The 16966-nt window shown below is 35.0% G+C and overlaps 4 protein-coding genes across 4 annotated transcripts; 3 read left to right on the top strand and 1 right to left on the bottom strand.

Moving 5' to 3' along the window:
- The first annotated feature begins 271 nt into the window (after positions 1–271).
- On the top strand, positions 272–2404 carry LOC18992139 (putative zinc finger CCCH domain-containing protein 9). The gene is made up of 8 exons (XM_024152220.1): positions 272–286; positions 494–583; positions 676–921; positions 1369–1623; positions 1750–1821; positions 1929–2010; positions 2141–2202; positions 2312–2404. Exons 1-8 carry the CDS (start codon positions 272–274, stop codon positions 2402–2404), a joined length of 915 nt encoding a protein of 304 aa, XP_024007988.1.
- A 1757-nt stretch (positions 2405–4161) lies between these two features.
- On the top strand, positions 4162–8340 carry LOC18992138 (putative zinc finger CCCH domain-containing protein 9). The gene is made up of 10 exons (XM_024152219.1): positions 4162–4293; positions 4383–4463; positions 4543–4620; positions 4695–4742; positions 4805–4930; positions 5091–5166; positions 6899–6949; positions 7863–7897; positions 8049–8153; positions 8254–8340. Exons 1-10 carry the CDS (start codon positions 4162–4164, stop codon positions 8338–8340), a joined length of 819 nt encoding a protein of 272 aa, XP_024007987.1.
- Positions 8341–9395: 1055 nt separating this feature from the next.
- LOC18992137 (exonuclease 1) lies at positions 9396–13652 on the top strand. Its single transcript, XM_024152597.1, has 14 exons — positions 9396–9746; positions 10131–10250; positions 10365–10488; positions 10594–10731; positions 10824–11033; positions 11228–11403; positions 11491–11563; positions 11662–11785; positions 11965–12125; positions 12199–12247; positions 12334–12707; positions 12862–12907; positions 13014–13233; positions 13348–13652. The coding sequence occupies exons 1-14, from the start codon at positions 9586–9588 to the stop codon at positions 13418–13420; spliced, it is 2049 nt and encodes a 682-aa protein (XP_024008365.1). The 5' UTR covers positions 9396–9585; the 3' UTR covers positions 13421–13652.
- Positions 13653–15762: 2110 nt separating this feature from the next.
- LOC18992136 lies at positions 15763–16551 on the bottom strand. The gene has a single exon (XM_006415496.2). The coding sequence runs from the start codon at positions 16421–16423 to the stop codon at positions 15998–16000; it is 426 nt and encodes a 141-aa protein (XP_006415559.1). The 5' UTR covers positions 16424–16551; the 3' UTR covers positions 15763–15997.
- Between the last annotated feature and the right edge of the window lie 415 nt (positions 16552–16966).

Genomic DNA, 16966 nt, shown 5'->3' with positions numbered 1-16966 from the left:
TACAGATGTATGTTTAGGACGTATTACAATTTACAAATACTGTTATGGACACTATCTTGTCGAACAACAAACTTTAGCGTTTTAAATATAAAGAATCAAAACCATTCTTTGATTAAATTTCCAGAGAACAGATAAAGAAGACGGGCGGAGAAAAGAGAAAACAATAACGGAATAATCGAACGAGGCTGAAGAGAAAAGTCAGAGAAGAGAATCGAAGAGGCTAAAGAAACTAATACGAGAACTTTACTCTGCAAGAACAGAGTCGAGATCCATGGAAGAAAGCAAGGTAAAACAAAGAAACTGAACGACAATTTACTCTGTTCTTTACAGTGATTACTCATTCGATTTGGCGTTTCGGTTTCACTCCTTACAATATAGTATCTATAGAAAGATTTGATTAGAGAAGTCAAAGACGCCATGAAACAGAGTCGAACTATGTTCTTGCGAAGGGTGATGTTTTGATTTAGGTGTTTCGTTATAATTTGATTCTCAGGGAAGAAAACCGGATTTGGGGCCGAGCGAAACTGAAGAGAGAACTAATCGGAGACACGAAAGAGATCCAAGATCCTGGGGAGAGAAGAGGGTAAAGAAACTGAACAAGAACTCGCTACTCTGTTCTTTACTGCGGATTATTATTATCATGATAAAAAAACAGAGTCAATACGGTTTTCTCAGGAGAACGAAGACTCCGGTTTAAGAATAAACGAAGCGGGTCAGGTTCGTGAATCAGACGCAGACATAGCAGGTAATCTGCAGCAGAAGAGACTGGGAGGTGGTGAGATGCAGAGGAGAAGCAATGAAACAGGGTCGAGTCAATATCCAGTTCGTCCCGGTGTAGCAGATTGTCGACATTATGCAAAAAATGGTCTCTGTAGCTATGGAAGCAAATGCCATTTCAATCATCCTCCTCATCTTTCACCGGTGAGAAAGAAAGAAATTTTTATGTATTTTTTTGGCTGAGATTTAAGTTAACAATTTTTTTTTTTTCTCATGATGGCTTGCTGCTTTGAAACATCTTAATAGGCCTTTCCAAAGAAGATGCAGGATTGTAAGGTACAGTTCTCAAATCTGATTGGTTTTAATAAGAAGAGAAAGAAGAAGAAAAAAAAAACGAGATTTTGTTGAATCATGTTGTCTAGTTTAGTCGTTACTTGATTTGTAAGCAACTACTTCCTTTTCTACATTGCAGTTTTTTCTGAAAGGATATTGTAAGTTCGGCTCAAGTTGTTCATATATACATTCAAAGGAAAAGGATGTTGCAGCAGAACCTATGCCTCAGGCTCAGGTCGAGGTTACTATATATTATTCTTATCAGCCAAATGTGAAAAGACTTAACTGAGTTTCTTCTCCATGTCACTTAATTCTCAGGCGAGAGCTATTCCAGATTCTCAAGAGCGTGATCCAAGAGAATTTTTCCAATATGTAACTGATGATACAGCGGTCGATTACAAGCGAGTGGGTATTGAACATGAAGGAGAGATTCTTCTTGGGTGGCAGAGGATGGAAGCTGAAGATATTGTGCAGGAACAGAGACAAGCTCAAGAGATTGTGCAGGAACAGAGACAAGCTCAATTTAATGTGCAGAGAGAGGTTGAAGAAAGTGTAGAGGAACGAATAATGAGGGTAAATAAACTGAAACAAGATTCTGATTCTGTTAGTTACTGCGGGTGAAACAGAGTACTCCAGAGGAGTTAGCGAGGACGAAAGAGAAGAGAACCTTACTCTGTTTTCGATTTACTTTATTCACAGGAGAATGTAGAGAAAGAGAGACAGATAGAAATTCAGAGAAAGAAGAAGGAGGAACGTTTGAAACTTGATCAGGTCTTGAATTGAATCATCTAACATTTTCTCTCAATCGTATTTTGTTTTAGATTTGGATATCTCATGTGGTTGTTTTTTTTTTTTTTTTTTTTGTGGGTATTCTTCAGATCGAAGAAACTGCTAAATCAAATATATGGAATAGAATGCAAATAATCGGTGTTAGAGACCCTGCAGGAACGGAGAGTAAAGGTAAAGAAACTGAAACAAGATCTGCTTCTCTTCATTACTGTGGGTTGCAAGGAGAAAAGAGAAGAGAAACTTCCTCTGTTTTGTTACGTTGATTTCTCATTTGATTTTACTTATTCTTAACATATTCAAGAGAAAAAGCCAGCGAGAGATATTGAAAGCGAGAGGAGGGAGTCTCGTTTGAAGCTTGAGCAGGTGCTAAATTGACTCAACAACATTTCTCTCAATTTTGGCTTTTGAGAAATATCAAAAAACAGGAAGAAAGATTCTCATGAGAGCTCTTTTATTTATTGGTTTTCTTCAGATGAAACCCACAGTTCAATTCAACGAAGGGGATCGAGTCAGAGATGTATTAACGGAACTCGGGTTTGAGAGAAAAGAGGGCGATGGGTTTTAAGAGGAAACAGGGTTACTTGACAACTCTCGGATTCCTTGGAACACAAGAAACCAATATGTGTTGGACAAGCTTTCGATAAATTCAATTTTTTGACTGTTGTTGTTTAGATTCACTTTGAAAGGTTACGTTTGTGCAAAATTTTAGCTAGATATAGTTAGGAGAAGTACTACAGTCAATCACAGTCACATTAGTATGAAACTAGTCGAGTAAAAATATATTCTCATCATAAAGAGATTTACACATCAATAATTTTTATATTCTTGAATGCTCAAACTTATTTTTGTTGTGTTTTTTACTAAGGAAAAAAAAAACATACGTATTATTTCTACGTTTCAGTTCATTTGATGACACATTTTGAATTGCAATATGTAGTTTTAGTTAAAGAATGATGAAAACTCAATGCAAAGGCCTGGCCTCTTTAATTAGTTATTTTGACTTTATACAAAAACTTTATCAAAAAATTTATGTCTCGTTTTGTCCCTTTTATTTCCCATTTTAATTACGACATCTTGCCTATTCAAAAATTCCGATATCAAATCATATGAGACATTAGTTGTATGATCTTTTACATTCAAAAACCTCTTTCTCTTCGACTGGCATCGGTTTAAAATGTTACTACTTTCTACTGAAATTTTGACGGTTCGACCACAAATTATCTTTCTGCAAGATTCAAGGATTTGCTGCAGTAATTACTTATTTATAAACAGAATACAACTAATTCATGGTCATCCCACGATTGAAATATTCATCCTGGATATTAGAGGACTAGGGTTCAAATCCTCTCACAACCATCTCAATTTCACTTATCCACATCACAAATTCACAACTCACAATTGTAGTTTTAGTTAAGAAGAATGACACAACTTTAAAGGTAACAAAATGAAGAATTAAGAGTGTCTTTTTTATCTGGTCAAAACGAAAAATTAGAAAGATTTTTACGCTCTATAAAAATCTTTTATTTTCGGTTTGACCATGCATTCAATTAACTGTCTAATATACTCGAAAATCTATTGTAGTTTAGTAATGTACAACAGAACGCACCGTTTTATCGTTATTTTATAAGTTATTTTATAAGTTATACTGTGTTATCTTAAAAGAAACAACATAAGTGGAGAAATTTTGTAGAGCATAAAATTACACAATAAATAATGAAAATTGAACCAAAATGACAAATTAACTTGAAGGGAGTACCGTGCTAGGAAAATTTTCTTGAAAACGATTCAACAATTTCTACTGATAGGGTAAGTTTGTTACGTGTTATGTAATTGATTGTCTATTTTAGGGTGCGTTATTTATGCATTGAGATCTTTCTCCAAAAGGCTTAACATTGTGAAGAAACCGAGATATGATATGAACCCTTTTTGCAATTCGTTTCTTTGATTCTATTATGACATATTTTTGGTGTAAAAGTGAAAACTGAAATTTCATCAAATATGCATATATATGCATCCTAGGACGTCTGATTCAAACACTGTTACTTTTAAACATGAAACTTTATAGTTTTGGTTTTGGATTAAGAAATTTATTAAAAAGTCAAAGTAGGGCCTAGAAGTTTCACTTTGTTGAGAATTTCTCATGTTAATCTAGGCCAGGGATGAATCTCATCGTCTATGATTTATTGATGGTGTTTCAGAATTCACAACCTGAAGAGTCTTATCATATTTTTAATGTTGCTTATGAATCTATGAAATCCAAGTTTGGATATTTTATGAATAATCATGTGATGTTTGGTATGATATTAAATTACCTTTAGGAGGATGACTGTAAATGAAAGCGGAATGGTGCAATCGAATGAGTATCCAGATCGTCCCGGAATAGAAAATTGTGAGTTTTATATGAAAACTGGTCGATGTGGCTTCGGAGAAAGTTGCTGCTACAATCATCCAAAGGTGAGAAACAACATGATCTAATACTAATTAGCTTATTCTAAGCTGCAATGTTTCCTTATGGCTTAATTCTTTGAAACATTTTTTAATAGGATATTCCAGAGAAGATCAGTTTTCCAAAGTGTAAGGTACGAGTGCATTATAGAGTGTTAAGCGTGATGGATCTAGCAAAAGTAACACAAGTTGTTCTAGTTTTTGTAACTTAATTTAAGAGGTAAACAATTTTGTTCTTCTATGTACAATCTCTTGCAGTTTTTTCGGAGGGGAGCTTGTAAGTTCGGCTCAAGTTGTGTGTATGATCATTCAAGGGAAAGGGAACCTATGCGTCAGGTAATTTCATCGCGTGGTTATTAGACTAATCCTTATCAGCGAATGTGAAAAGATTCACTGAGTCTCTTCTTTAGGGTCAGAGGAGATACGAAACAGAGTCAAGTTCAAGGCCAGAGAAGAAGGTAACTTTAACTAAAGGTCATCGTCTATTTACGGTCTAAGTTACTTATATGTGAAATCTCAGGCAAAAGCTAAGCCGGATCCCCGAGAGCGTGATCCAAGAAAAAAATTCAAAGAGAATCTACAGGAAGCACAGCAAAATACTCAGAAGCAGAGGAGGGAGGATCAAGACATTATGCAGGAAGAAAGAGTGAGGATAAAGAAACTGAAACATGACCTGATTCTGTTCTCTAGTAGTAATTGATAAAGATGAAACAGAGTTTACTCTGTTTTTTATTTATTTTTACTCTGTTCTTTTACTGTGAGTTCTCATTTGATTAGCTTGTTCTCAGCCTCTCAAGAGATGCAAGAACAGAGAGAGTGAGATTGAGAGGCAGAGGAGGGAGGCTCGTTTGAGTGAGATTCAGAGGCAGAGGAGGGAGGCTCGTTTGAAACTTGAGCAGGTGGTAAATTGACTCATCTATTATTACTCTCTCAATTAGCTTTTGAAATATGACATGACCTGAGAGAAATTTTTAAATGATTATTTTTTTTTCTTCAGATGAAACAAACCGTTTTCTTCAATCATTGGACAGACGGCGATAAATTTTTAAATCTGATATGTGGTCGGAAGCTTTCGTAATTTCAATGTCGTGGTTGTTGTTGTTCTTTTTTTTTTTTTGTGGTAAAATGTTGTTGTTGTCTTGACTAAATTTACTTTTTTGTTGTCAACGACTAAATTAACTTCTAAAGATTCAGTTTGGGATAAATTTGACTATTTACGCCTATAGGCAAGATATAAGTAAGCCGATAAATAACGTATAGTCGTTTGCAATCATTAAATTCTCAAATTTATAAAGTAACGGAAAATCCAAATTATACATCTTTTTTGAAATTTTATACTTTTTTTTGAAATTCTCAAATTTAGAAAGAAAGGGAAATTCCAAATTATATTTTATTATTTGGCACTTCGTTATTGGTTTTCCATTTTTTTTCGACTGGTACCCATTTATTGGTTAAAAAAAAAAATCCATAAAATAACCAAGAAACATTTTTCCCGCCAACTAAAAAAAAATCAAAAGATGAAAGTCAAAGTGGTGTAAATATATATATATATATATATATATATATATATATATATATTTCTTTCTTCTATTATGACGTATGAAAACTTAACATGTAATTAAATAATATGGCATATAACTATATAAAGTATCTTGGGACGTTGGATCGATTACAAATGCGGTTATGGAAGCATCGTACTTATGAACTAAATCATTCTCTGATTTGATTTCCAGAGAAAAAAAAAAAGGCACTACGAATAAAGAAACCAAAGACGGATTAAGAGAGAAGATTGAAGAAAGAAGCTGGAGAAGATAGTCGAAGAAAGAAGCTAAAGCAACTGAACACGAGAGAACTTACGCTACAAGAACAGAGTCGAGATCCATGGAAGAAAACAAGGTAAAAAAAAAAAAAAAAAAGAAAGAAACTGAACAAGAACCTTCTCTGCTGATCCAAAACTGGGCTAACAACTTACGATGTTCTTACTATGATTCCTCATTTGATTTGGCGTTTCGATTTCACTTTGATTGGTCTTTGCGTTATTTGATGAGAGAAGTCAAATACTCCATGGAAACAGAGTCGAGAAAGACCTTTATGTTAAGTTCTTGCGTAGAATGGTGTTTTGATTTAACGCTTCGTTTAATTTTGATTCTCAGGGACGAAGTCCGAATTCTCGGCGGCGTGAATCAGGGAGGAGTTCTGATGAGAGAACTGATCGGAGACACGGAACAGAGTCAAGATTCCGGGCAGAGAATAGGGTAAAGAAACTTAACAAGAACTTGCTCTGTTAATTTACATTTTAAGTTATTATGATGAAACAAGACTCGATACGAATTTCTCAGGATTATGGATACTCGAGATTTGGAATAAACGAAGCGGATCAGTTTCGTGATCACAATGAGAGACTGAGAGAAGCTGATATACAGAGGAGAAGCCATGGAACAGAGTCGAGATTCCATCAACATAATAGGGTAAAAGAAACTGAACAAGAACATACTCTGTTTTTTTTTTCTACTGTTGATTATTATGAGAAAACAAGAGTCGATACCGATTTCTCAGGAAAAAGAATACTCGGGCTCCAGATTAAACGAAACGGGTCAGACCCGTGATCACAAAGAGTCTGGTGCGCAACAGCAGAGACTAAGAAATGTTGAAATGCAGAGGAGAAGTCATGAAACAGAGTCGAGATTCCAGCAACAGAAGAGGGTAAAGAAAGTAACTTTCTTTACACACGGGTACGCTTCGTTTGAGTTAACGTCTTTCTTCGGATTTTAAATTCTCAGGCCAGAGCTTCTGATTTTGATGAGAGAACTCAGATGAGACATGAACAAGCGCAATCGAGTCGTCCAGGTGCAAAAGATTGTCTGAATTATCGAAATACCGGTTGGTGTAACTATGGTAAACGTTGCCATTTCAATCATCCTCCTCATTTTCCACCGGTTTGTAAGGTGCAGCTCTTGGATTTCTGTGATTATCTCAAATCTGATTTCATTTCATTGTTTGTTGCTAGAGAGTTAGAAAAAAAGATGAGATTTTTGTAACTTAAGCTTATTTTAGTTTTGTAACTCCCATTGCAGTTTTTTCTGAAAGGAACTTGTGAGTACGGCTCAAATTGTAGATTTAAACACACAGAGGACGAGGATTTTGCAGAGCCTGTCTTATTCAATGCTCAGGCTAGAATTCCGGATAGGAGAGCGAGTGAATCCACATGGAGATTTGATGAGGGAAGACATGAAACAGAGTCAAGATCCATGCCAGAGATCAAGAGGGTAACTAAACTGAATGTGATCTTCATATTTTCTTACAGTTTAAGTTGCTTTAGATGGATTTTTTCGTTTCGCAGGCAAGAACTATTCCGGATTCTCAAGAGCATGCTTCAAGAGAAAAAGACAAAGATTTAGTTGATGGAATCAAGCGAGCGAAAATGGTAAGGAAATTGGATAAGACCTGACTATGTTCTCATTTTTGCTTTACCGATTTCAATCGCTTAGACGAAGACGGATGAGAAGAAAGAATGTGTATATTAACAAAATGTAATTTTTCATTTTACGTTGATTTTCAGGAGAAAATGCCCATTAAAGAAGCTGAAAATAATCTGCAGCAACAGGAGTTGAGGGTAAAGAAACTGAAACTGAGATTATGATGGAAACAGAGTCCAAACCCCTGAAACTTACTCTGTTCTTAATGATTTCTCTCTCTTTTTCTTTAGAAGAAAAATCGTGATTTCTCTTTTGATATATTGTTTTGGTTTTATTTACTCTCAGGAGGAGATGCCAGAGAATCGCAATATAGATGCTCAACAGAATCTTGAGGAACAGAGACGAATAGATATTGAGAAACAGAGAGAAGAGGAACGTTTGAGACTTGAACAGGTGTTTGATTAAATCATCAAGATATTATCAATAGCTTTTTTTGATATATGAAATACATGAAGATTCTTATTTGACTTTTTTTTTGGTTTTTTTTTTTCAGATCCAAACCACTGTTCAATTTGACGAATTAGGTCGACCTAGAGAGTTGATGAAAGATTTGGGATTTAGAGATTGCGATGGGTTTTAAGAGGGAATCGGAGCTACAATAACTACAGATGACATATGTGTTACGTTACATCTAAGACTTCTTCCTTGGAAGACAAGAAACACATTTCTGTAGCCATTTTAGGTCAATTTTTTGGAAGTTTTCAATCTTGTGTTTGGTTGTTTTTAGTTGTCATATTCGCTCTTAAGAATTGAGTTAATGCTCAATTTGAGTCTATAGGTATACAACTATACATGGTTTTGAAATGTCATATAATTTGCTGCATTCACATCTTATTAGTTAGTTACTAATTTCTTAAAAACGAAAATATGAAGAAAAAAAAAAACGAATTTAAATTGAGTTCCGGTTCAAATATACCTGTGGACTGAAAACTAATCTACTAGTAGTACATTAAACCTGTTAAATAATCCGTAACTTTGAGAAGTGAAATTGTAATTTTTAATCAAAAGTTTATAGAAAAATATTTAATAATTTATTGTTTTAGAATGATTAACCTAAAATCATTTAAAATCTATGCATTGTATGAGAGATTAATGGATGAAAGAATTAAGTACCACATTAAAAAATAGTAAATAAGATTAGTTTATCTTATTGTTGTTTACTCAAGCGTTGCTGATATTGTGTTACTAATTTTTTTTTCTTTTCTTTAAAAAGATGCTACTACGAAAGCCCAATAAATCTGATCTCCACTACATTCTACAGGTAAATGTTCTTACTTCCATTGTTAGCCTGAAAAAATACCACTGATGCCTTAACTATGAAATTATATTTCATTTACATGTTATCTCCTAGATTTTATCTTCCACATTTAGAAATAATGTGAAAACTAACCATTTTGGACTAATACAACAGTAATAAACTCACTGATTTGATGATACCAGGTCCAATCTCAAAGGACCAGAAAAAACGCAATTCACAATGGGAACTTCTGACTAAGAGAAACCCAACCAAATACATTACATTTGGTAAATATCAACGAAGTTATGTCAAATGTTGAAAAAAAAAAACAATTTATTATTATGTTGTATACAATCGTTGCAGTATCTCCCGAGACAATTAATTGGTCAATTGGTGAAAAATCCGCCTCAATCACACACAAATTTTGGTCAAAATCCCCAAATAGAGAATTTTCCCGCTAGATTTTGTGAAAATTAGCAAAAGAAAACCCCTCCTCCATTGTCGATAGCTACAAAAGTCCAGGGTCCTGAAATGTTATCGCCGGGGAGAAATTAGGGTTTCATATCGTCGTTCCGACGAAAGGGGGAAATGGGTATCCAAGGGCTTTTGCCGTTGCTGAAATCGACAATGGCTCCGATCCATATCAAGGAGCTCGAGGGTTGTACCGTCGCTGTTGATACATATTCATGGCTACACAAAGGAGCTCTATCTTGCAGCCGAGAGCTCTGCAAGGGTTTACCCACCACGAGGTTCTCTCTCTCCCACCCTCTCAAGTTGATTGATGAATCCAGATTTAGATCGATTGGGTTTTGGTTTCCCCAAATTTAGAAACTGGGTTTCTTCGTCTCGAATTAGTTTAACTCACCCTGAAAAAAAATTCAAGCTTTTTCTCGCCAAGATTCAATAGGGTTTATATGTGATTTGATATTTCGTTTAGACATGAGGATTTTGACTTTAATTGAGGTGTTTTATGTCCAACTTGATGCATCTCATTCATGTTTGCTTTACCAAATTGTAATTGTGATTTCTCAAGTTACTATAAGGGATTGACAATTGGCTGTAGTATGAGATATGTTGTCTTGTTGCTACTGTTCTGGCTCTGGAGAAAGATGACGGGTTTTACTGTCTTTCAGGCATATTCAGTACTGTATGCATAGAGTGAATTTACTCCGCCATCATGGAGTGAAGCCTGTTCTGGTATTCGATGGAGGTCCCCTACCGATGAAACTAGAGCAAGAGAATAAGCGTGCTAGGTATGCAAACGTTAGCTAGCTACTTAGTTTAAGAACGATGTGTAGACCTGTGTTTGTTTATTAGTTATCATTGAACAAGTTGCCCTCTTCTTTTCTATAACGAATCAAGTTCAGGTCCAGAAAGGAAAATCTTGCACGTGCACTGGAGCATGAAGCAAATGGAAATTCCTCGGCTGCTTATGAGTGCTATCAAAAGGCTGTAGACATTTCACCTTCTATTGCACATGAGCTGATACAGGTAAACAGTAAGCTGGATGTTTTCTCCAGATTAACGAATTTATAGTTTTGTTTGATTTCTTTGCTGTGTCAATCTCTTTGAACTGGAGTTTTTCCACCATGGAAGGTTCTGAGGCAGGAGAATGTCGAGTTCGTTGTTGCTCCTTACGAAGCCGATGCACAGATGACATTCTTGGCTATTACTAAGCAAATTGATGCGGTTATCACTGAGGATTCTGATCTTATTCCTTTTGGCTGCCCAAGAGTAAGCTTTCTGTTACATACGCTTTGCATCAGACAATTGCAGTTCATCTGTATTTTTCTCTTCCTTTATTGGCTAACTAGTTTATATCGCAGATCATTTTTAAAATGGACAAATTTGGTCATGGTGTTGAGTTTCAAGCCTCCAAGCTACCCAAAAATAAAGAGCTCAACCTTTCTGGATTTTCAAGCCAGATGCTTCTGGAGATGTGCATATTGAGTGGCTGTGATTATTTGCAGTCACTTCCAGGAATGGGACTCAAAAGAGCTCACACACTCATTTCAAAGTTCAAGAGTTATGACAGGGTACGCATTCTTTTCTCACTTCATTTTATCTTACAACCAGGAATTTGGTAAATCAAGAGTATGATTAAATTCAAAATCTGGAAATTTTACGACAAATTCTTACAGAACTAGTTTCGGATTTTCCGGGATCAATCCTGTATACATAGTTCTGGAAACAAAATTGCTTGTATGATGTGCGGTTAATTTGCTTTTAGGTAATTAAGCACTTAAAGTACAGCACAGTTTCAGTTCCTCCTCTTTATGAAGAGTCATTCAAGAAAGCTATGTTGACTTTCAAGCATCAACGGGTCTATGACCCAAAAACTGAAGATAGTGTACACTTGTCTGACATTTCTGAAGACCTTGCCGATAATTCAGATTTTGTTGGCCCATATCCTTTGAGACAAGTCTTTTGATTTTAGGCCTCCATTTATCTGATTAAGGAACATATTTTAATTGATTCCTTGACGTTGTTCACATCGGTGCCACAACATATTGCTAAGGGTATAGCACTGGGCCAGCTTGATCCATTCACACAGTTGCCGTTCCAGGTACGATATGCTGACTTATCTATATTTCTAATCTCTCCCTCTCTTTCCCTCCCGGCGATGTTTTCTTGATTTGATGTCTTGTTTTCTTAAATGAATAGGCTGAGAGTGTTACTCCTAAATTGGATGTTGGTGATACTCTCCGTCCTAAAAGTTTCAAACCTGAAACTCTGAAGAAAAAGCTTGATTTACCAGTCCAGAAAAACCTACTCACCAAGTATTTCTGTATCCTTCAATGTTGCATCCCGTATCTTTCATTTCCTACCAGTTTATTACATTTGGAATTTGTTTTAGAAAAAAAATTCTTGATCAAGTACGTCATGTATATCTTCTAGAGTCTAACTAGCTGTTGACATTAGTGATGTTTGATCTGGACTTTTTGTTCTTCACTTAACGTCTGAAAGGCTTTGCATCTCTCGAGGCAAAAAGAAAATTCAAGGCTCCGAGGATATCACCAATGTCTATGACCCAAACAGAGGAGTCTCCAAGCACTCCTGAGGATAATACAACAGATTTGGATGCTCCTTCGAGTGACACAACAAATGAATCCCCGGTTTACAGTTTGGTAAGCAATTGGAAGAACCACATTTTAGTTCTCGGAAGTCGTAGCACAAGCTCTAATCTCTTCGTGTCTTTAGGGTGAAGATACTAGCAAAGCTACAGAGAAAAGAGAGTCACCCGAAGATGGTAAAATTGCTTTTATTTCCAAATTTGGAAGATTTAATACTCAACTTTCAGTTCTTACTCATCTTATACTTGTCGCAATCTTTTAGATGCAATGGAAAGGAAGCATAAGAATTTTGATCATAACTACGTTGAACCGAAAGTGGAGAGGCCAAAGACAGATAGTTTGAAGGTTGTAGTAAGAAGCAAGTATTTCAAGCAGAAGCAGGGTGACAAAAGTCTTAAACAATCGATCCCATGCCTCAATGATTGCTCTGTCATGAAAGAAATGGCTGAGAGAACAACAAATATCCACGAGATAAACCATCAGGTCGATAAAGAAGATCAGAACCCATCTGTTGAGATCCGTTCCCCCTTTAGTACTCCCGAGAATATTATACCTCTCTCTTCCATTGCTACTAATAGTTTTCGTGGAGCTGCAACAGGGAAAAGGAAGCTTGACTCAGATGAAAACCTTCAGAAGGTTAGATAGTCATAGTATTGTTCAATTAGGCCATGTCCACTAATTGTCGCTTATGCTATCATCATTATTCTAGCCATTTATTAACTTTTCTAACTACTTCACTTATGCTATCATCATTATTCTAGCCATTTATTAACTTTTCTAACTATTTCAGGAAAATTTGAACCCCAAGCACATGCGCATGGATGAAACTGATCCTGGTAATTATATGAATTCTTGCCCCCTAAATACCTGAACGTGTATAATTGTTATATAGGCAATGTTACCTCGACTAAAACGTTTTTTGTTGTTGTTGTGCTGTACTAGCCTGTGAAGCTGTAAATGCAGAAACATCATTTGAAACCGACGATGTTGAGAAGTTTGGATCCAACATTTCACATATAGGTCATTACTCAGAAATAGCAGAGAAATCAGTGGAAAGATTTGTCTCAGCTATATCATCTTTCAGATATTCTGGGTCTGGCTCTCGTGCAAGCGGCCTGCGTGCACCTCTCAAAGATATCCGCAACACTTGTCCGTCCAAAGGGTGAACATTTTGACCTCTCAAAGCTTACTATCTTCAATAGTTCCGGGTGATTGATGCAATAATCTCAGAGATTTATTTGTTTTCTTTTCTGTTTTTTTTTTGGTCAAACAAAAGGGTATCTCCTAAAGCAGACTTGAGCAAGTTTAGTTATGTATCAAGCAGCGCGACAAAGTCAAGGCGATTGTGAGCTCAGTGTTGTACGTTAGCCACCTCTTTAGGGCAAAATGTGAGAGATTTTATCAAGAAGCAAAGGCTTTCGCTGCGGAAACAACATTTTGGTCGCATTATATTGTTGTTGTTTTAAGTGTTGTATTGTATCTCATAGCTTTTCACTGTGCAGAACATTCTTGTTCATAGGTTCTTTTACACAACAATTTTGATTCATAAGTTGGGGAAAACAACTTTCAACTTGCCATCACTTGGAAATTAGCTCTTTTATTGATATTTCTTGAGAAACCACAGAAAATCGTTTTCACAACTGAAAGTTGCAGAGATCCAAAAGCAATAGTGTGCAATAAATGTAAAATTGGGGCAAACCAGAAACCCTTCAAGCGATTTATTGAGAAAAAGACAGGCTAAGTTGCTGTATCAAATGATTTGGGATTTTATTTGTTTGCACACGTAATCAATTTGGTGAGAATTGTGGCTAGAAAGGTATGCACGTGAATGCAATGAAACATATCATTTGTATTAGGCCAATCAGATTCTGACAATTTCGATCATCCCACTCGCAGTTTCTGCTCTTCACACAGGTGGTCCAGTTGTACTTCCACGTCATTACACTTATTTTTGCTCTCTTCTTTTTTTTTGTTTTTTTTTCGTTTTATTAGTAAAAATCATTTTTAGTAATTCATATCTAAATCGGTAGAGATAGATAGGGATGTTGCAATCGGCCAACATTTGATCTGCTTACGGTTAAATCGTCAAATGCAAAGTAACAAACTTAATCTTGTTACTCTTTTCTTTATCATTCTGAACATTTATGGTTTCCACAATTTGAAAAATTATTCCATGATAACCATAAATGTTCAGAAACATCATCTATCTACTAAACACTTAGTTAAAATGTTTCCATAATATATCATTATCACTATATCAGTATCATCTAATATACTAGTTGTTCATGAGATAAACGTCATAATAAAACGAATCGAACATCTGATGGTAATAAATAAACAATATATATCAAAGTCAAAGTGTAACTAGTTGATATGATGAATATATAAAAAAAATAGGTCATTCAAATTTTCTTGATTATTACAGTATAAAATATCTAGGATTTATTTTTCAGATAGTATTACAAAAATCCACATATTATTCTCGTATTATGAAAGAGTTTTTTTGACACATGAGAGTCATAGAATCGTTGTTATTTTTGTAAAAATAAACGATTTTCTTACCACCATTAATATAAGTCACGCTATAATTGCATTGGTCTTTTTTTTTTTTTTAAATGATAGTCAGAGAGAATTTTATATAAGTATAGTGTAACTTATTATTTTCTTGTCGGTTTTATTAAAAACACATGAGTTGTATTTAGAAAAGGCATATGATTATAAGTTAAAGAAGCTGCCTAATCTAAGATCGTGCATGCTAGATTTGAATTTTATACATTCTCTGTCAAAACATGAATATAATATAGCATTTCAAAATGTGAAAAACAAGCTTAAAAGTAAAATATTATTATATACATTAAATAATTCAGTCAGTAACAAAGTTACTGGATAAGAACATGGCTAGATGCATGTACCGTCGGCTTTATAATCATGTCAAAGTATATCCACGAGACGGTCAAGTTTCAAAGGGATGGCTACTAAAGAAAATTAGTTATCCCAAGATCTTAATTATCAGTCACCATTATGCCTTTTATAAGGTTTGAATCATTTATTTCCATTTTTAATCAGATGTATTAATCAAGTTGTTTTCTTCTCAACTATCAATTTTTATTTATTTTAGTACTGCATTTCAGTACCAACTTTATTAAATATATAGGTTGTTTAATGAATATATTAAAAGAGTTAGTCCGATAACTACATAACGACCTAAATAATTTCTCCAAAACGAGATAAACTTTCTTGAACAATGACCATGTCATTTTGCTCTCAAACACATGTTTTTAGTATTCTAATTTATACTCACAATTTTTGTAAAAATGTTTTGGTATTTGATACTTTGCACTATGGAGTAAGGATATTATATCAAAGGACGAAAAAAATTGTGTAATGAGCTGAGTTAAATAAAATGGAATAATGCTTTTTCTCGAGTTGATGTCACCGGCAAGAAATGTCTCTCTCAATCAATGAAAACAGAACAGCTGTCTAAGTTCGTCTTTTGTCCTCATCTTCATTGCAGAAAAATACTTTTTTTTTCTGCAGAGATCATAATACATTTTTTTTTCATACCTTCATGATAATACATAATGTATTATATATTCATAAATGTCATGTATTATACAACAAAAAACCTATTTCCATTCGCGTAAAAGTAATACTAGTTGTCTAGTTGATGAACACCGAAATTCAATTTTTGCCGAGAACAATCAATTTGGTATTATTATTTTTTTCTTCTGTTTCCTATTACAATTGAGAAAAATCGAAATTAAGAATATAGATTAACAAGGAATTAAATGTTCTTTTTTTTTTTGACATTTTCCTTTCGATCTTCAATTAAGGGATTAAACTACAAAAACATTTCTTCCACTAAAAACCACAAAAAAATGGAAGACTGAAAAAAAAGATTGATAAAAATCCGAAGCTGGTCCAATTTAGGCCTCCAAAAAACCGGTTAACCTGAGAACCGAATTACGAACCCGGCTCAGATCCCGACCTTTGAGAGTCCTTCCGTTACCTGTACAAACGGAAAACGCCATTTGACCTCCTTCCATCCTCCGTCCAACGATCAGATGCGGCGGAATCATTTTCCTTCCTCCTTCGTCGGAATATTCCTCCTCCTCCTCCTCCGAGTACCTCCGCATCATATTACCCGGTATATTCACCGGAAGCGAGCTTGAGAAAGCCGCCGGTGAAGGCAACGTCGTCGTTTTGCTCCGCCTCGATTTGTTTCTCGCTCTTTCTGAGTTTTCACGGAAATCGACCGGACGGTTCTCTTTCTCGATCACTTCTTCCCGCCGGCGAATTGGAAAGAAACTGTCGGAGAAAATTATCTCAGATTCGTCGAATTCTTCCGACATTTCAAGAAACCAGAGGTTTTTTTGAGGTTGTGTAAAAAGAGATTAGAAAGGAAATGTAATAAAATTTAGAAAGGAATTATTGAAATTTAAGGGTTTTTAGGTTTAATCGAAATAAGATTAGATTAGAGAACAGTAGAAGAAGAGAGGAGACATGAAGGGTTTAAATAGAGGAAGAAGAAGAAGAGAGGAAACGTAGAGAGTACTCAAGTTTCTTGTGTCTTATGTGATGATGTCATCATAATGGCATTGAGTGCGGACCCCGCTTTACTTTCTATATCTATACATCGTATGTATATGTTTTTGACACTTTGATTGAAATTTAATTATTTTTGTTTTTAATTTTCATTTTTATAAGACTTCAAAATAGAATGTTATCTTATAATGTATAAGTGCAGATCGAGGACTCTTATTGGAATGAATTCTTCTTCTTCTTTTGTTGATTTTCTTGACGATTACATTGGACAAATCTTATCCGTATAATGTTGATTTGAGAGCGTCGAAAAAAAAAAAAAAAAAACTGTTGATTTGAGAGTCTTATAGTCA

Source organism: Eutrema salsugineum, unplaced genomic scaffold, assembly GCF_000478725.1.
Source record: "Eutrema salsugineum unplaced genomic scaffold, Eutsalg1_0 scaffold_5, whole genome shotgun sequence".
Taxonomy (NCBI): domain Eukaryota; kingdom Viridiplantae; phylum Streptophyta; class Magnoliopsida; order Brassicales; family Brassicaceae; genus Eutrema; species Eutrema salsugineum.
This window is presented reverse-complemented; position numbering and strand designations above follow the sequence as displayed.